General features: G+C 40.3%; 1 protein-coding gene across 1 annotated transcript in view; it reads left to right on the top strand.

The window, feature by feature from the left end:
• LOC133554244 (collagen alpha-1(XX) chain) overlaps positions 1-21,336 on the top strand; it is a 91,654-nt gene that overhangs the window by 13,350 nt on the left and 56,968 nt on the right. Inside the window, exons 3-8 of the mRNA XM_061902738.1 lie at positions 2,615-2,719; positions 6,711-6,854; positions 15,794-15,961; positions 17,921-18,106; positions 18,466-18,633; positions 21,048-21,167. Coding sequence (XP_061758722.1) covers positions 2,615-2,719; positions 6,711-6,854; positions 15,794-15,961; positions 17,921-18,106; positions 18,466-18,633; positions 21,048-21,167 — 891 coding nt within the window. The remainder of the gene's footprint in view (positions 1-2,614; positions 2,720-6,710; positions 6,855-15,793; positions 15,962-17,920; positions 18,107-18,465; positions 18,634-21,047; positions 21,168-21,336) is intronic.

The following is a 21,336-nucleotide window of genomic DNA, read 5'->3' as shown; positions in this document are numbered from 1 at the left end:
CATTTATCCATAAAAATATGGAAAAGCTGCTGCGGATGGTGTGTTTGACGGCGAAGCAGCTGGAAGAAGATACAGTAGAAGTCCGCGCCATTGAATTAAGGAAAAAAATCATCAAAAACCTGAGCAGTTTGAGCATATCACTGCTCGTCTGCACCATACTGAAGCAGAATGAGTCGATAACGCCAGCCAAGGATGTTAAAATGATATCTAAACGGCTGACATTTATCCATAAAAATATGGAAAAGCTGCTGCGGATTGTGTGTTTGACGGCGAAGCAGCTGGAAGAAGATACAGTAGAAGTCCGCGCCACTGAATTAAGGAAAGAAATCATCAAAAACCTGAGCAGTTTGAGCATATCACTGCTCGTCTGCACCATACTGAAGCAGAATGAGTCGATAACGCCAGCCAAGGACGTTAAAATGATATCTAAACGGCTGACATTTATCCATAAAAATATGGAAAAGCTGCTGCGGATGGTGTGTTTGACGGCGAAGCAGCTGGAAGAAGATACAGTAGAAGTCCGCGCCATTGAATTAAGGAAAAAAATCCTCAAAAACCTGAGCAGTTTGAGCATATCACTGCTCGTCTGCACCATACTGAAGCAGAATGAGTCGATAACGCCAGCCAAGGACGTTAAAATGACATCTAAACGGCTGACATTAATCCATAAAAATATGGAAAAGCTGCTGCGGATGGTGTGTTTGACGGCGAAGCAGCTGGAAGGAGATACCGTAGAAGTCCGCGCTCCATAAAACTACTGTAGTCGTTAGTAGTACATTCTTTTGTATTGTTTTTGTATAAAATGTCTTATATCAAAAGTTTGTTTTTCTTTTTAAAATACATGTTAAAATGGTGCTTTTTTTGGGGAGGCCAAGCACCATCCATCCATCCATTTCCTACCGCTTGTCCATTTCGGGGTCGTGGGGGGTTGCCGGAGCCTATCTCAACTGCATTCAGGCCAATTAAATTGATTACAGTTCATATCAATGAGGGGCATTGATTTCAGTTACAAGTGTTTTGAGTTAAGAGCTCCATCACTAGTTGATGTAGATGCCCATATCGGCTGTTCAGATTTACTTTACAAAAGAGAAGTGTAGGATACTTCTATTGTTGCCTAATTTGTATTTGGCTTTATTAAATATATTTTTATTATCATTTGGCGCTAAACTAAAGTTTTAACAAGCAGCTACGCTTCGTACTGCCTCTGCCTCCGTCGGTACGTCTCTGCTGCAGCACCCAGCATTGTCCCACCCACACAACAATCTTAGTATCTCAGGTAACTAGGACTGTTTTGTGTTTTGTTTTTACTTTACGTAAAAAAATATTGAGTTTACGGAGCGGAAAACACAACCAGAAATTGTCGGCTTCTTCACGCGACGAAGCCGGCCTACTTCACCACAGTCTGTTCCCCGTCCGTCTTCCTGTCCCGGGCGAGACACCACCTTAAGTAACACATATTCTGGGGGAAACACTGGTATCTGTGGTATGGTATATACTGTGGTATCTACATGTAGTATTTGTGATAGAGTGTCTATGGTATAGTATCCACAGAAGCACCAAGTACATGCTGACTCTTCCCTGTTCTTCTTTGTCCCGCCATGCTCCATCCATGACCCGTCCACATGTTACACACAAAACACGGGCACACAGGAACTCTGTCGTGCCCTTTGACCTCCCGGACCCGGCGAGCATCCTCTTCCTGTGTCTTGAGGGGACGGGAGGACAGGGCGTGCTTTGACGGATGGAAGGCAGCTGTGGCGTCGGGGCGGGGAAAGCAGCGAGATGAAAGATGCTGCTTGTTGGGGAAAGTCCTGCTCGGAAATCATGCAAATGTAGTTTAGTTTAGTTTACACTTTATTTGAAGGGACAATGCACAGAAACATTAAGCTCAAACACAGATATGTTCTGTACCAGATTATAGCTAAATAGTTCATTTCCATCTGCAGTTCCTGGCTACCTAAAATAAAGGGATACAAAAATCATGCAATAAAATTATGACAATAAAATCATACCATAGCATGTAATCAAATTAAGAAAAGTCATAAAATGCCCTTTAATGGACACATACTTAATATACAATACAACCACACCTCATTTACATCATCACACAAAGACAATACATGCTCTTGTTCACATCTGTCATCATTTGTAAAAACAACCATGATTTTAACACGCACACCTTACAATTTACAACAAAAATGCTGTCATGTATAAATTTAATAGACATTAAGTTGATCTGTCAAAAATAGTGCCCACCTTATTGACCGTGTGAGCAGCTTTGATTGCTCCAAAGCCACTTTTTAACTTCAATTGTGAATGAAGAGTAATCTGTTAGACTTTTCAAGTTTGTTGTGAGGTCGTTCCATTCCCTCATGGCTTTTTTATGAAAAAACTGATTGTGCAAAAGATTTTTTACATTTGGGTACGCTTCACTGCCCCCTCGTGTAGGCGCGTGTGTTTCTAGTTGTCACAGCAGATGTAAACTGGACAACATTCCATACATTTGTTCCATGTAGAAACAAAGACATGGATTTGAGGCGGAGAAAAGCTTCTGGAGTTTATTTTTGTTGCTTAACCCCACTTGCAGCACCATCTTCTTTATGTCTGGGTCCAGGTCGTCTGAAGCTGTCGGTGCTGTCTGAAGACAGACTGCAGATGAAATGGAAGGAGGCCGACAGTCCCGTTCAGGCCTACAAAGTCCGAGTAAGACCCATCTCAGGTCAGATCCATGGACTTCTTTTTTTGTATATATATATATATATATATATATATATATATATATATATATATATATATATATATATATATATATATATATACATACATATATATGTATATGTATATATATATATGTATATGTATATATATATATGTGTATATATATATATATATGTATATGTATATATATATATGTGTATATATATATATGTATATGTATATATATATATATATATATGTATATATATATATATATATATGTATATGTATATATATATATGTATATATATATATATATATATATTTATTTATATATGTATATATATATATATATATAGCTCTTGATTGGATTATCCAGAGAATAGTGCTTGATACCGTGGTAGAGCGCTATATGTAGGCGTGGGAAAAATCACAAGACTACTTCATCTCTACAGAACTGTTTCATGAGGGGTTCCCTCATATATATATATGTATATATATATATATATATATATTTATATATATATATATATATATATATATATATATATATATATATATATATATATATATATATATATATATATATACATACACATATATATATATATATATATATATATATATATATATATATATATATATATATCAGGAAAATCTCCTAAAGATTGAGGGAACCCCTCATGAAACAGTTCTGTAGAGATGAAGTAGTCTTGTGATTTTTCCCACACCTATATATCCATCCATCCATTTTCTACCGCTTATTCCCTTTCGGAGTCGCGGGGGGCGCTGGCCCCTATCTCAGCTACAATCGGGCGGAAGGCGGGGTACACACTGGACAAGTCGCCACCTCATCGCAGGGCCAACACAGATAGACAGACAACATTCACACTCACATTCACACACTAGGGCCAATTTAGTGTTGCCAATCAACTTATCCCCAGGTGCATGTCTTTGGAAGTGGGAGGAAGCCGGAGTACCCGGAGGGAACCCACGCATTCACGGGGAGAACATGCAAACTCCACACAGAAAGATCCCGAGGTCAGATGCCCCCTCCCCTTCCCCTTCCCTGGCTGACCTGTACAGCTCCCGCTGTCTCAGGAAAGCACAGAGCATCCTGAAAGACCCATTCCACCCTGGGCTCTGCCACCTAGAACTGCTACCCTCAGGCAGACGCAACAGGGTGCTAAAAGCGGGCAAAAATAAATTAAAAAACAGTTTTTACTCAAGAGCCATAGTAGCATTAAACAGGCCTGAGTGTGCAATAATGTTATATGTGTGTATAAATATAAATGCATATGTATGGATATATGCATGTGTGTGGATATATACACATATATAGATGATAAATGGGTTGTACTTGTATAGCGCTTTTCTACCTTCAAGGTACTCAAAGCGCTTTGACACTACTTCCACATTTGCACATTCACACACACATTCACACACTGATGGAGGGAGCTGCCATGCAAGGCGTTAACCAGCACCCATCAGGAGCAAGGGTGAAGTGTCTTGCTCAGGACACAACGGACGTGGCGAGGTTGGTACTAGGTGGGGATTGAACCAGGGACCCTCGGGTTGCGCACGACCACTCTACCACTGCGCAACGCCGTCCCAATACATATGTTGTTTTTTACATACATATATTTTTTTTTACTATTTATATTACTACATTATTTTGTATGCACCTTTGGGGATCTGCTCCAATTTAGTTGTTGTTTGAACCTGTTTACTGTAATAATGACAAATTTAACTCTATTCTATTCTACTCTTTTCTATTTATTATCAGTTGTTGGCAACTCGAGTGGGGAAATATGCAGCTGTGCATTGGTAAAGACTACGATATAACTGTTACAAATACAAACCCTGTTTCCATATGAGTTGGGAAATTGTGCTAGATGTAAATATAAACGGAATACAATGATTTGCAAATCATTTTCAACCCATATTCAATTGAATGCACTACAAAGACAATATCTTTGATGTTCAAACTAATAACCTTTTTTTTTCTTTGCAAATAATAATTAACTTAGAATTTCATGGCTGCAACACGTGCCAAAGTAGTTGGGAAAGGGCATGTGCACCACTGTGTTACATCACCTTTTCTATTAACAACACTCAATAAATGTTTGGGAACTGAGGAAACTAATGGTTGAAGCCTTGAAAGTGGAATTCTTTCCCATTCTTGTTTTATGAAGAGCTTCAGTCGTTCAACAGTCCGGGGTTTCCGCTGTCGTATTTTACGCTTCATAATGCACCACACATTTTCGATGGGAGACAGGTCTGGACTGGAAAGTACCCGCACTCTTTTTTTATGAAGCCACGCTGTTGTAACACGTGCTGAATGTGGCTTGGCATTGTCTTGCTAAAATAAGCAGCGGCGTCCATGAAAAAGACGGTGCTTGGATGGCATTATATGTTGTTCCAAAACCTGTATGTACCTTTCAGCATTAATGGTGCCTTAACAGATGTGTAAGTTATCCATGCCTTGGACACTAATGCACCCCCATACCATCACAGATGCTGGCTTTTGAACTTTGCGTCAATAACAGTCTGGATGGCTCGGTTCCCCTTGGTCCGGATAACATGATGTCGAATATTTCCAAAAACAATTTGAAAGGTGGACTTGTCAGACCACAGAACACTTTTCCACTTTGCATCAGTTCATTTTAGATGATAATAATAATAATAATGGATTAGATTTATATCGCGCTTTTCCATTGTTATATACTCAAAGCGCTCACAGAGAAGTGGGAATCCATCATTCATTCACACCTGGTGGTGGTAAGCTACATCTGTAGCCACAGCTGCCCTGGGGTAGACTGACGGAAGCGTGGCTGCCAGTTTGCGCCTACGGCCCCTCCGACCACCACCAATCATTCATTCATCATTCATTCACCGGTGTGAGCGGCACCGGGGGCAAAGGGTGAAGTGTCATGCCCAAGGACACAACGGCAGCGACTTTGATGTCCATAGGTGGGAAGCGAACCTGCAACCCTCAGGTTTCTGGCACGGCCGCTCTACCCACTACGCCATGCCGCCCCAAAACCCACTACGCCATGCCGCCCCCATGTCGGGCCCAGAGAAGCCGGCGGCGTTTCTGGATGTTGTTGATAAATGGCTTTCGCTTTGCATAGTAGAGCTTTAACTTGCACATACAGATGTAGCGACCAACTGTATTTAGTGACAGTGGTTTTCTGAAGTGTTCTTGAGCCCATGTGGTGATATCCTTTAGAGATTGATGTCGGTTTTTGATACAATGCCGTCTGAGGGATCGAAGGTCACGGTCATTCAATGTTAGTTTCCGGCCATGCCGCTTACGTGGAGTGATTTCTCCAGATTCTCTGAACCTTTTGAAGAAATTATGGAGCGTAGATGTTGAAATCCCTAAATTTCTTGCAATTGCACTTTGAGAAACGTTGTTCTTAAACTGTTTGACTATTTGCTCACGCAGTTGTGGACAAAGGGGTGTACCTCGCCCCATCCTTTCTTGTGAAAGACTGAGCATTTTTTGGAAAGCTGTTTTTATACCCAATCATGGCACCCACCTGTTCCTAATTAGCCTGCACACCTGTGGGATGTTCCAAATAAGTGTGTGATGAGCATTCCTCAACTTGATCAGTATTTATTGCCACTTTTCCCAACATCTTTGTCACGTGTTGCTGGCATCAAATTCAAAAGTTAATGATTATTTGCAACAAAAAAAATGTTTATCAGTTTGAACATCAAATATGTTGTCTTTGTACCATATTCAACTGAATATGGGTTGAAAATTATTTGGAAATCATTGTATTCCGTTTATATTTACATCTAACATAATTTCCCAACTCATATGGAAACGAGGTTTGTATATAACTGTCACAAATACATAATAATAACAATAATAATAATTGTCATCTTTTTCCAGTTGTTTTATTACAGTATGACCCATTCCTGTGACATTTTGTCCAGTCATAATATTAAGAGCTTTTGCACGTAAAATCTCCAAATCGTGAATTTTTTTTTTTTTTTTGCAGACGTGCCACAGCCGGAGCTCATGTTGACCACCACGCGGGGCCGGGCGACCGTGGCAGGACTGGACCCCAGTCAGGAATACGCCCTCCAAATCCTCATGCTCAACGGGACCACGGAGAAGCTTCTGGCAAAGCGGCGATTTACTTGTGAGTACAAGTAAACACATATGCCGTTTCAAATGAATCCCCTAAAATAATGCAAGGTTTATTTTACTGGAATGACATTCAACATTCATATACCACGCAAATTAAGGCCCGGGGGCCACATGCGGCCCGTTAAGACCAAATAATTGTTTTAGATCTTTAAGATGGAAAGTGTAGCTGCCATTATGAGGTGCTGTGATATTTTCAAGTGACGGTAAGTCTTGAACTATACAAAGTATTTCAATGGTTAGAATCTGCGCTTTTGCATGATATACTGCTTACTATGGTAATCTAATTAGTCACTATGGTAATCTAATTAGTTACTAGGGTAATCTAAGTCACAGCAGCTCAGACCTGGCACCAAACGGTGTGGGTGGGGAGCGTTTCCACAGAGCGTTTCCAGCATACTTGCCAACCTTGAGACCTCCAATTTCGGGAGGTGGGGGGTGGGGAGCATGGTCGGTGGTTGGGCGAGGGGCGTTTTTGGGGGCGTGGTTAAGAGGGGAGGAGTATATCTACAGCTGTCCACCCATTCATTTTCTACCGCTTATTGCCTTTGGGGTCGCAGGGGGCACTGGTGCCTATCTCAGCCACAATCGGGCGGAAGGCGGTGTACACCCTGGACAAGTCGCCACCTCATCGCAGTATGTGTAGAAATCTTTATTTATAATTTAATCACTTGTTTATTTTTCAACAAGTTTTTAGTTATTTTTATATCTTTTTTTCCAAATAGTTCAAGAAAGACCACTACAAATGAGCAATATTTTGCACTGTTATACAATTGAATGAAGCAGAAACTGATGACAAAGTGTTGTATTTTACTTCTTTATCTTTTTTTTTTCAACCAAAAATGCTTTGCTCTGATTAGGGGGTACTTGAATCAAAAAAATGTTCACAGGGGGTACATCTCTGAAAAAAGGTTGAGAACCACTGCTCTAAAAGCCGTAGATGTTATTGTCACATATGCATGCACAGTAGATGGAAGTATTGTCCTGTTTAAGAGTGTCACAACATTGCTGTTTACGAAAACGTGACTGCTGTTGTTGTGTGTTGTTGCCGCGCTGGGAGGACGTTAATGAGACTGCCTAACAATAATCCCACATAAGAAACCAAGAACTCGCCCTCGATCATTCCACAGTTATAACATCATTGGGCAGGCACTCTGTTTATATTGTTAGAAAGCGGACGTGAAAACAGGCTGTCGACACGTCACTCGGGTCCGCATGGAGCTGGAGGGGGCGTGGCCTCCAGCTCCGCCTGAATTTCGGGAGATTTTCGGGAGAACAATTTTCCCGGGAGGTTTTCGGGAGAGGCGCTGAATTTCGGGAGTCTCCCGGAAAACCCGGGAGGGTTGGCAAGTATGGTTTCCAGAGCGGCCAGCCTAAAATGTGGGTGTCAGGGACAGACGCAGAAGGAGATTTTAACAACAAAGTTCTAAATCTTAGTTATGTATCAGATATATCAGATTGTAGGTGGGTTGTTTTTATATTTTGCTGTGTTAGTTGCGGTTTTATTGTGTTTCTTTTGATTGTAAATAATGTTTATCGAGAGGGGGTGTGACGTTCATATGTTGCCAATATTCAGTGTTTTATTGTTCATAGTTAATATTGTAAATCTCACATTCTTTGTTTTCACGTACTTTCTGGGTGTCTCATTCAGTAAAAAAATTGATATTCCATTCCGTTTTTTAAGACAGTCCGTCCTAACGTTATTAGCATTCAATTAGACTTTATTGTGAGTTCTTGTATTAGTGTTCCTAAAAATCAGATATACCGGCCCCCAGGCACATTATTTTCTCTAAATTTGGCCCCCCGGGTCAAAATAATTGCCCGGGACTGATATACCAGTAATCCATCTATCTCTTTTCGTTTATTATCTTCAATTATTATTATTATCATGTTCAAAGGACGCAACCCAAAATGTTGAAAGAGCCATATTGGACTAAAAATACAACAACAAAAAAATGTCTGGAGCTGCAAAAATTAAAAGCCTTATATGTGTTGTAATGAAGGCAACACCTGATGTAAGTGTCTATAGCAGGGGTCCCCAAACTACGGCCCACAGGCCGGATCCGGCCTGCCAGCGTTCAAAATCCGGCCCGCGGGAAGTCCCAAGTTTAAAAAAAATATAAACAATTAATTTTGATTTTTTTTTTTTTAAATCTGTCCTTTCTAATTCATTTTCTACTGCTTGTTACTCTGTGTCTCTTAGCCGCCAAGACAATATATATATATATATATATATTTATATATTTATATTTATATTTATATATTTTAACCAATGCGGCCCCCGAGTCAATAAGTTTGGGGACCACTGGTCTATAGTAAATATATCAGCCTACTATCAAAATGACTTTAAAAGTCCTATATAGGTGCTATAATGAAGACAACACATTATGTAAGTGCCTATATTAATTACTATCAAAATGACTATTTGTCGCATACTGACGCAAATCTTTGTTGACAGAAATGTAATATTTATTCTACAGATTTTTGAAAATAAGGTCTGTTTTAAAGCAACAATATGCTTCCCTTAATGACTTGATATCAGCCCAACCATACCGATTTCACTGGATTGAAATGAAGTCTGTTCAGAAGCAGTAATATGCTGTGCTTAATGACATGATATCAGCCCGTATCATATCCATGTCCGTTTAAGCAATAATATGCTCCTCTTAATGACTACATATCCTCACAAATTAAATCGATATCAACACAGGATGGAAATAAGGTCTGTTTTAAAGCAATAATATGCTTCTCTTAATGACTTGATATCATACCGCTATCACTGGATTGAAATGAAGTCTGTTCAGAAGCAGTAATATGCTGTGCTTAATGACATGATATCAGACCGTATCATATCGATATCTGTTTAAGCAATAATACGCTCATCTTAATGACTACATATCCTCACAAATTATATCGATATCAACACAGAATGGAAATAAGGTCTGTTTTAAAGCAATAATATGCTTCTCTTAATACTTTTTCATCACATCAGTTTATATCATGTCGATATCGTCACAGGATGGTAATGTGGCTTGTTTAACCTTCGTCTTGTGTTAGGGTCGGCACCGACCCGTTTTAGTTTTTAAATGCATAAAAACCCCACATACATTTATTTTTTTGCATCAAAGCTTTTTGACTTTGTCAGGAACCTCTTTGTCAACAAAATAAAACATTTTAATTTTTTTCACTAAATTATAAAATGCTCTGGTAGAAATTATGCCCTTGGTGTTGTTAGGGTCGACCCAGTTATAAAAATAAGATGATAAAGCAATGATAAGAGCCAAAACTGAACACACTGACAGCCAGCTCCTCTCCCAATCATGTGAGCTTCAGTGGATTCTCATTTTACCTTGTTATCCTGTACAAAAACAAACAAAAGACGGACACTAAAAGTGTCACTTTTTGCCACTCTGATTTTGTTTTTTTTATTAGTTTTGGAACTAGTAATCTATTTCTCTTGGTTTCATTTGCTTGATTGGTTGTTGTTTGTTTGATGTTGGATTTCTGTTGCTGAGAAAAATACTTTTTAGCCTTTTTCTTGAAGTAAATATATATGGGTCGAAATTGACCCACATAGATGTTACTATAGTTAAAATTCTTAAAATGAAAAAATAAATAAAGCACATTTATTTAAGAGATGTGTTCTAATACCCCTTAGTAATTGTTAGGTAACACAACAACCTTTTTTTTATTTATATGATTCTCTTGAGGTTCGTTTTACCATTTTTAAAAATTGAAATCGAGGGGTATACTGACAAAAAAAAGGCCCAATGGCCCAAACCAAAAATATTAAAACCAATATTTTCAAGGATAAGGAAGCCTAACAAGGTAACCAAGAGACGAGAAACAAATTGGATGATAGATAATTGTTTTTAGTGTATTTTGCAGCTGATTTAAGACATGGGTCAAAACCGACCCGTTAACATAAGAGATGGTAACAGAAAGCTAACACAAGAGGAAGGTTAAAATCAATAATATGCAGTGCTTAACGACTTAATAGCATCACATATCATGTTAATATCATCACTGGATGGAAATAATGTCTGTTTAAAAGCATTCATTTCTGTGCTCAATGGCTGGATGTCACCCCATATCATGTCGATATGATGATTTTTGATATGATGATTTTTGACATTCTTAGCGTGGTTTTGGATCGATATGTCCCGAAGTTCCTGTGAGCGCCGCATTGTGCAACCGTGCCGGTGCTTGTAGGTTACTGTGTCGTCTCACACCTGTCCAGGCAGGCCTGAAATACTCTCAGTATGGAAACTCGTAACATTGGCTGTCATTCTGGTATGAATGATGGAAGTCTGGAAGCATTTTTTTTTTTTACCTTTTCCTCCCTAGTGATCTCTGTGATTATCTCAAGCACAGTTAACTGTTTGCCTCTTAAAGGGTTCACCTTCAATTTTCAAGTGGTTGACCTCGTCTTTTAGACAATGAGCGGACCAGTGTAAGGCAGGCACGTGTATGGAAAGAATGTAAATTAGGAGATGAGCACGGTGACCCAAGAATGTGCAATCCGTTGTGAAGTCAGCTGAATGCAGGACAAAACACACCCAGTGTCATGTCTTGTGATCATGTTCTGTTTAGTTATGTTCTGTTTGTTTTTGACTCCATTAATTCCTGTTTTTGCGCACCTTGGTTTGTTTTAGTTTCCATGACAACTCATTAGTTTCGCCTGCCTCATTTGTTGGAATTCACGCACCTGTTGTTAATCATGTCACTATTTAAGCCTGTCATTTTCTGTTGGTCGTTCTGGTATCATCACTCTTGTTTTTGCTCCATCCGTGCCATAGTTCGTACGGATGTTCATTGTTCATGCTGCCTTGTTCAGGTTTTATGTTCATAGTTTATGTTTAAGTATTAGTTTTGCTCCCTATGTTAAGTTTTGTGCCTCCACTGTGAGTGCCTTTTGTTTGAAGCTTATGAGTTAAGATTAAAATCATGTATGTACTTTCACGCCATGTCCCATCACCTTCATTTGCATTCCGGGAAAACAAACCCCACCACAGTCCACATTCTGACACCTAGAAGTGACCCCGTTTCTCCTGTGTAATAAATAGATACGCGGTAAATGCTATAAAAAGAAACCTGTGTCTATGAAAATTTTTTACCCTATTTCCATCCATCCATCCATTTTCTGGCCCTTTTCCCTTATGGGGTCCCGGGGGTTGCTGGAGCCTATCTCAGTTGCATACAGGCGGAATGCGGGGTACACCCTGGACAACCAATCAATTGTTTATTTACAGTATATAGCCCTAAATAACAAGTGCCTCAAAGGGCTGTATAAGCCACAACGACATCCTCGGTTCAGAGCCCACAAAAGGGCAAGGAAAAACTCACAACCCAGTGGGACGTCAATGTGGATGACTATGAACAACCTTGGAGAGGACCGCAGATGTGGGTGACCCCCGTCCCTCTAGGGGAGACCGAATGCAATGGAGGTTGAGTGGGTCTAACATAATATTGTGACAGCCAGCACTTCATCCATGGCCACCGGACCTGTGCCTCCCCCTCCACAAGAGAGAGGGGGGCAGAGCAGGAAAGAAAAGAAGCGGCAGATCAACTGGTCTAGGGGTCTATTTAAAGGCTAGAGTATACAAATGAGTTTTAAGATGGGACTAAATGCTTCTACTGAGGTAGCATCTCCAACTGTTACCGGGAGGGCATTCCATAGTACTGGAGCCTGAATAGAAAACGCTCTATAGCCCGCAGACTTTTTTGGGGCTGTAATAAAAGATCTGTAACGCAGATTTCTTGACAAGTCGCCACTTCATCGCAGTTTTACCCTATTTATTAGATATTTGATTTGATTTGAATTTTATTCAGGATCCCCATTATCTGGTTGCTACAACAACCCACTAGTCTTCCTGGGGCCCACAAACTCAACACAATTACAAGTAAAAGCATATCATTATAACTACACAATACAGAAGAAAATAAAAGCATCAATAAGAAAACAAGCAAAAAATGTACAGTCACGGAATAATAATTACTGTATAAATATAACTACACAATACAAAACCAAACAAACTCATCAACAAGCTAAGTAGTTTAAAGACTCAGATAAAATATTACTGTGACGATTACGTGGCATCGTGGTGATGCGGGTCGTTCTCTCAGGATGCAGTCGTGCTACGGACACAGCGTGAATGTAAGAAACAAGGGTTTATTTATAATGAAAACAGACTATGAACAGAAAAACTTGCACAAGGCAAAACAAAACTACTAGCATGGGAGCTAGAGGAACAAAGGCTTAGTGGGGAAGCTAGCAAGTACAGGTATGGGATTACCGGATCGAGGATCAAGGTCCTCACTGTTGTGCGAACACAAATTAGGAATCAAGGTCGAATCAACGGAAAAGGCAGGCAATCACAAGGCAGGTGCGCGTCAAGAAACAAGTGGCAGGTGAAACTAATAAGTAACTATGGAGACAAGATCAAACAAGGAAGTGCAACCAGGAACTAAGGTAAAGCAGAACATAATACGAAAGACTCAAAACCAAAACATAATATGATCCGGGCAGCGGATCATAACAGTTACTTTCCTTTTACTTCTTCCTGTTCTTCACCCGGCCATTTCTACTGACACAGTGAGACCTCTTTTTCACCGTGGCTGTATGTTGTCTTTGTGCCACATGGCGGGATTGTTGTTGGTAATTATTCTCAATTAAGGTGATAATTTGGCTCTTCTATATCAAATATTACATAAACCGTAATTTTCAGACTAAATAGATTATCTGAAAAATCAACTGTGCGCTTTATAGCCTAATGTATGGCATAGTTCTGATTATGCTTACTGACCTTGAAGCACTTTATTTGGTACATGGTGTGACCAGTAGATGGCAGTCACACATAAGAGATATGTGGCGACTGCAAGATGACGCCAGCAACCAAGCCCAATACTTTCATGTTTCATGGAGAATATAGAACATTAAACATGGCGTTTAAAAATCTGTCAAAATGTTTTTAGGACAATGTTGGTAAGCTACGAAGCCGCACAGCTTAATGGATTGTCCCCGGCTGCTGTTTAAACAGAGCGACAGGTGATTACATACGCACCTTCAGGGCCGGTCTTGGCACACCCCGCTTCGCTGCAGGCCCGATATAGTGGGTAACAGTGCATTCAACAATTTAACATACACATTTGAAAAGGTATTATTTGGAGAAATGGTATTTGTTTTTTTGGAAAAACAACTCTTTACCATTACCATTCAAACTGTAGATGCGAACAAGCCCTCACACGTGTTTTAATAAAACATTCATTATGCAATTCAACATATAAGATGTTGCCAAAATTGACTTGTACCTTGTTGCTGCACGTTTGCTGCTCCAAAATATGCATGATTATTTCTAGTGATATTCTATCATCGATGCAGTGATATTGTGAACTGCCAGCTCGGTTTGACGTTGCAAATATTTCCCCACAATGTCTTTTTTCACTTTTAAATGATCGCAAAGGCTCTGTCGCTGACTTCTTTGCTGGTTTTCCACTGTGTTGTTGTTTTTCTGAGCCATCTCCCCTTCCACTGTCAAGACTTGGACTATGGAATGGTTTGTTTTTCCGATGCAAAGGAAAGTTGGGACGAGCAAGGCGTGAATGAAGGTACATATTTATTAATACGCTAACAAACTACAAAAAAGGCAAACAAAAGGCGCGCACAATGGCGGTACAAAACTAGACTATGAAAACAAACAAAGCACAAAGGCAGAACTAAAAAATAATAAAAGCTTACGTGGCTTGGGCAGGAGGGATTTAACAGCATGGCATGGCATAAAGGAAGTATGTGTAAAGTCGCCAGGCTGACCACCTGGCAACTATAGGTTTAAATACTGGCCATCATAAGTGCAAACAGGTGTGAGACATGAGGACAGGGGCGTGACATGAGGAAAAGGTGAAAACTAATGAGTTGCTATGGTAATAAAACAAACAAGGAAGTGCAGGAACAGGAACTGAATGTCCAAAAAACTAAACCGAACATGACCGAAACAAGACATGATCCCATAGACGTGACATCCACACACACAGGCCACATCACCGGCAGCGCAAGCTCGATCACCAATAAGTGAAGTGAATTATGTTTATATAGCGGTTTTCTCTATTGACTCAAAGCGCTTTGCATTGTGAAACCCATTATCTTAGTTACACTTAAACCAGTGTGGGTGGCACTGGGGGCAGGTGGGTTAAAGTGTCTTGCCCAAGAACACAACGGCAGTGACTAGGGAATCGAACCTGGAACCCTCAAGTTTCTGGCACGGCCACTCTACCAACCGAGCTATGCTATAGGGCCACTGCTCTCGTGCGCTGGAGCAATTCAATGTCCGCGAATTTTACGCATTACGACTCTTAAAAAAATAAAAGTTATTGTGTGGGGGGAGGTGTGGCCAGCGCGCCTGCAGACGCAAAGGTCACTGCCTCTGTCTATGGTGGTGAGGATGTGCACCATCGGATGGGGGCGGGGCACGTGCTGACGGCGAGACACAGCTGATAGTAAGCGGCCGAGAGCAAGGGAGGAGAAAGGATACGGACTGGAGAAAGACTTTGACAATCAATCTATGCACAATAAAACTTTGTTAAAACTGCACGCTTGGCTCCTGTGCCGTGTCTACAGTGGAACTGCTATGAAGAAACTTTTATGGTTATGTGGAGCAAAGCCTGCTTTTTTTAAAAGCTGTTTTCTGTAAAGTGGTGGGCTTATTTAGCTAGGAGCGGGTCGGACGTGGCATGATGTCCTCGAGCAAAGATCTTTTTCCTTCATGACGTCATGAAAAGACGCAAGTTGAAAAACGGGCTATGATAGATTTTGTTTCGTGCTTGTTGCTCATAAGCCCACATTACAGTTCCAAAATCATTCAAAAGTACATTTTGCACAATCGAGCGACCTTTAAATAAGTCTAGCTGCATTTTCATCCAGCTTTTGTTTCATCTCAGTGGAAGGTCTGCGGGAGGAGGAGATGGTTCGCAGCGGCCAAAAGAGGAAGTCACTGCCAGGCGGGTCGGGATCCGGGGACCTGGATGACGTAACGGAGGCCGTGGCGGGTTTGCCTCCAGTCCTCTTTCCAAACACAGTTGCCACGCCTGCTGCTCGCGCTAATGCAGGTAAAAGTCAATTGTGACTCACTACATCGGTTTGATGACTCAGCATAAGCCTGGGAGAGTTTATAATCTGCCTTTCGGCTTAAAAGGGGAACTGCACTTCTTTTGGAATTTTGCCTATCATTCACAATCCTTATGTAAGAAAAGCACACATATGTTGTTTTTTTTTTAATCCATTCTAACTAGTAAATAAACATTAGCAAAAGTCAGCTAACAATGGAGCCAACTGGAGTCGCCTATAAAGCGTTCTAAAAAACATCCATCAGTCTTTTATATACATGCTCTAAGTATACAGTATATGTCATGTAGTAACAGGCACATTCATAATAGTATGTAATATTTACCCATATTGCTCATTTGAAGGCGCATTCATTTCACAGACACATCGCAGCGTTCGCTTTTCCCTCCAACCACAACACTACTACTCATCCAGACTTCATTGGGGACAACAAAGACAACTTTGGAACAATTGATGATTCAAAATCTTACATTTTACAGCCTGAATATATGGACGATGAACTGCGTGCTAAAAATATTTAAATTTTAGTGAAACACTAACCATCATATAGCAGTATTGCTAAATGCTAATCAAGAAATACAAACTACGAACTCAATAAAACAATCCCTTACTGTACAATGTTTGCTCTCACTAGGATGCCGACTGATGGGATGTTGATATTTTTGGGTTTAGATTAACAATTAATCATAATCCTCACAAAGGGTTTAAAAGAAGGTGTTGCAAAAGAGCGTCTTTTCATGTCTTTCTCGCCATCTACGGGTCTAAGTTGGACGTCACAGTTCAGCAACTTCTCGGTTCATGGCAACAACTTTCTACAATCCAGGTGAGAGGCAGGATTTGTAATCTGGAATTAACTTTCACTGATTCACAGGCGATGCAGCGGCTCAATATGTCAATGTCGCAGAATAAGCTAGTTACCTACCTAAAAGTAGTTCTCTGCGTTAGCGCTTATGATAACAATATCGCTAATACTGTTATGGTTGGAGGAGGAGTTGTGACGGCACAGAACCACAAGAGGGCAGTATAGCTCTATGTATTTATTTTATATATATATCCATCCATTTTTTTCCGCATGTCCCGTTCGGGGGTCGCTGCAGCCTATCTCAGCTGCATTTGGGTGGACGGCGGGGTTCACCCTGGACCAGTGGTTCTCAACCTTTTTTCAGTGATGTACCCCCTGTGAACATTTTTTAAATTCAAGTACCCCCTAATCAGAGCAAAGCATTTTTGGTTGAAAAAAAGAGATAAAGAAGTAAAATACAGCACTATGTCATCAGTTTCTGATTTATTAAACTGTATAACAATATTGCTCATTTGTAGTCATCTTTTTTTAACTATTTGGAAAAAAAGATACACAAATAACTAAAATCTTGTTGAAAAATAATCAAGTGATTCAATTATAAATAAAGATTTATACACATTGAAGTAATCATCAACTTAAAGTGCCCTCTTTGGGGATTGTAATAGAGATCCATCTGGATTCATGAACTTAATTGTAAACATTTCTTCACAAAAAAAGACATCTTTAACATCAATATTTAGGGAACATGTCCACAAAAAATCTAGCTGTCAACACTGAATATTGCATTGTTGCATTTCTTTTCACAGTTTATGAACTTGCATTCATATTTCGTTGAAGTATTATTCAATAAATATATTTATCAAGGATTTTTGAATTCTTGCTATTTTTAGAATATTTAAAAAAAAATCTCATGTACCGCTTGGCATACCTTCAAATCAAATAGTGTATGTCCTTCGCTATGTGGTAGGTTCCTGCGGACATTATCTTTTTCTGTTGTTAACTATTCTTTTCATACGGTGTTGATGTGGAAATGGTTGCTTGGGCATTTTGTTGGTGTGGCATACCTTCAACTACTCCCAGGGGTACACGTACCCCCATTTGAGAACTACTGCTATAACCCACTATTGCCTCGCTGTGCCAGAGCCAACATCTACGGAACCTTCCCCCACGGCCCCCTACGAGGCCCCAGACAAGTCCCCCAAAGAGAAGTGGAAGAGGAAGAAGGACCGTTCCAAGGTGGAAAACAAGGAGCAGCAGAAGACGACAGCGGGCAAACAGAGCGAGGGGAAACCTCAGAAGATACCTGCTCCTACTCAGACACTTCCAGGTAACCCTCAGTCCTACGTTTCTACATCTTGTAGTCAGGAACATGTCAGATGAATATTAAAGGCTTACTGGCGCGTGATTGTAGCAGCTCTGTGTGGAAGTAAAGAGGCTTGAAAGCAAGACAGTGATGACAGTGTTTACACGAAAGGATAATGAAAAGCTGTGATGTTGAGCTGCAGGGCGCGTTTGTCATCTTTACTTCAAGGGAACATGCATTTACACGAAGGAGGAGGAACTCGTGTTCATGCACACGTCATGCTGACACCTGTGTGCTGCATTTCATCTTAATATCCTTGTGCTGTCTTCTCAATAATAAAAGTTCCAGTGAAAAGTCCCTTCTGTATTCCGACTCTATTTCAGGGGCGTTTCCCAGGAAACCGTTCGAGTGCGACACTGAGGCCGCGGCAGATATCGTGTTTTTGGTGGACGGCTCATGGAGCATCGGACGCACAAACTTCAGGCGGGTCCGGGACTTCTTGGAGGGACTGATGACGCCCTTTCGCATCGGACCTGACCACGTTCAGATTGGTGAGACGCGTGTTTTAACTTTACAGTTGACTTCACATTTACAGGTAACATTGTGCATCATAGAATTGAATAGATAGAATAGAAAGTACTTTATTGACACCTGGGGGAAATTCAGCACAACAGTTTGCTCTCAATAGACAATAATAATAATAAATTATATAATATGTATCATATTATACAAACCCTGTTTCCATATGAGTTGGGAAATTGTGTTAGATGTAAATATAAATGGAATACAATTATTTGCAAATCATTTTCAACCCATATTCAGTTGAATGCACTACGAAGACAAGATATTTGATGTTCAAACACATAAACTTTGATTCATTTTTTGCAAATAATAATTAACTTACAATTGCATGGCTGCAACACATGCCAAAGTAGTTGGGAAAGGGCATGTTCACCACTATGTTACATCACCTTTTCTTTTAACAACACTCAATAAATGTTTGGGAACTGAGGAAGCTAATTGTTGAAGCTTTGAAAGTGGAATTCTTTCCCATTCTTGTTTTATGTAGAGCTTCAGTCATTCAACAGTCCAGGGTCTCCGCTGCCGTATTTTACGCTTCATAATGCGCCACACATTTTCCATGGGAGACAGGTCTGGACTGCAGGCGGGCCAGGAAAGTACCCGCACTCTTTTTTTACGAAGCCACGATGTTATAACACGTACTGAATGTGGCTTGGCATTGTCTTGCTGAAATAAGCAGCCAAACCACCGCAAGACAATGGACCCCGTGCTGTTTTTCTCGTGTAGTTAATTCCTTCTTCATGTGTTACCAGATTCGCACCTTCTTTCTCTCGTATTACCACTCGCACCACTCTGTTAGCGTCACAGCTAATGTTACCATGCCGCTACCTCTCTGCTCCGCGAGGGCGTATGACGTTGCACGTAGGACAGTATGTGACGTATCTAAGAAGATGCGCTTGTTTTAAAGGGGAACATTATCACAATTTCAAAAGGGTTCAAAACAATAAAAATCAGTTCCCAGTGGCTTGTTGTATTTTTTGAATTTTTTTTCAAAATTTTACCGGTCTTGGAATAGCCCTAAAAAAAGCTTTAAAGTGCTTGATTTTCGCTATTTGCGATGCGACCATCCATTTCCCTCTGACGTCATACAGTGCTGCCAATGTAAACAAACAATTGCGAATACCACAGCAAGATATAGTGACATTAGCTCGGATTCAAACTCGGATTTCAGCAGTTTAAGCGATTCAACAGATTACGCATGTATTGAAAAAGATGGTTGGAGTATGAAAGTATTGAAGAAGAAACTGAAGCTATTGAGCAAATAGCTATTGACGCTATTCATAGCCATAACATTGCCGAATAGCTGCGTTAGCATCGCCGGTAAAATGTGCGGACCAAATGATCAGGACTTTCGCATCTTGTGACACTGGAGCAACTTAAATCCGTCGATTGGTAAGTGTTTTTTTCGCATCAAATGTAGGTGGAAGGAAACGTAATATAGTTGCAAATGCATCTGCAGGTTATCCATACATCTCTGTGCCATGTCTGCTTTAGCACCGCCGATAAATAGCATGTTAGCATCGATTAGCGTAGCATGTTAGCATCGATTAGCTGGCGGTCAACATCAACAAAACTCACCTTTGTGATTTCGTTGACGTTATCATCGCAAATGCATCTGCAAGTTATCCATACATCTCTGTGCCATGTCTGTCATCGCCGGTAAAATGTGGAGACACTAGCACATTCAATGGGGGTCTGGCGGCAGACACTTTCGCATCTTCGGGCCAGTGGTGCAACTTGAATCCCTCCCTGTTAGTGTTGTTACACCCTCCGACAACACACCGACGAGGCATGATGTCTCCCAGGTTCCAAAAAATAGTCGAAAAAACGGAAAATAACAGAGCTGAGACCCAATGTTTACAATGTGTTGAAAATGAAAATGGCGGCTGTATTACCTCGGCGACGTCACATTCTGACGTCATCGCCTCCAGAGCGATAAACAGAAAATTCACCCATTTAGAGTTCGGAAATCAGTTAAAAAAATATATGGTCTTTTTTTTTGCACCATCAAGGTATATATTGACGCTTACATAGGTCTTGTGATAATGTTCCCCTTTAAGTCTCTGTGAGAAGGCAAGACAAGAAAGAGTGAGAAACGCCTGTAGTGTAATGCCCGTAGCTAAAAGCAACTGCGTGAGAACGTACACTCGAATATCACGGTATAGTCATTTTCTATATCGCACTGAGACAAACCCCCGATATATCGAGTATATCGATATATCGCCCAACACTACCTACAGTACTCTTGTAAATACACTGACTGTACTAGGCTTGTAAACACACAGTACTCAGCTTGTAAATACATAGTACTTTTGTAACTATGAGCACCGAGTCTATGTACAAAAGATGTGGTAACGGTAGGCACATGTTTTTTTTCTTCCAGGCTTGACTCAGTACAGTAGAGACCCTCGTACAGAATGGCAGCTCAACAACTTCACCACCAAACAACAGCTGGTGGAGGCCGTAAGAAACTTCAGATACAAGGGAGGAAACACTTTTACAGGTCATGTCAAAACATCAATTTACCTCTGAAACTATATGAAATACTACCATACTCACTAACACAAATTGACCTCATACTAATGAAATTCTATATCAAATACTTACAAAACATGAATTTACCTGTGATACTGCATGAAATACAATTTTAATTACATACCTATCATGAATTG

Source organism: Nerophis ophidion, linkage group LG06, assembly GCF_033978795.1.
Source record: "Nerophis ophidion isolate RoL-2023_Sa linkage group LG06, RoL_Noph_v1.0, whole genome shotgun sequence".
Lineage (NCBI taxonomy): Eukaryota > Metazoa > Chordata > Actinopteri > Syngnathiformes > Syngnathidae > Nerophis > Nerophis ophidion.
The sequence above is the reverse complement of the archived record's forward strand: the minus strand, read 5'-3'. Positions and strand labels throughout refer to the sequence as shown.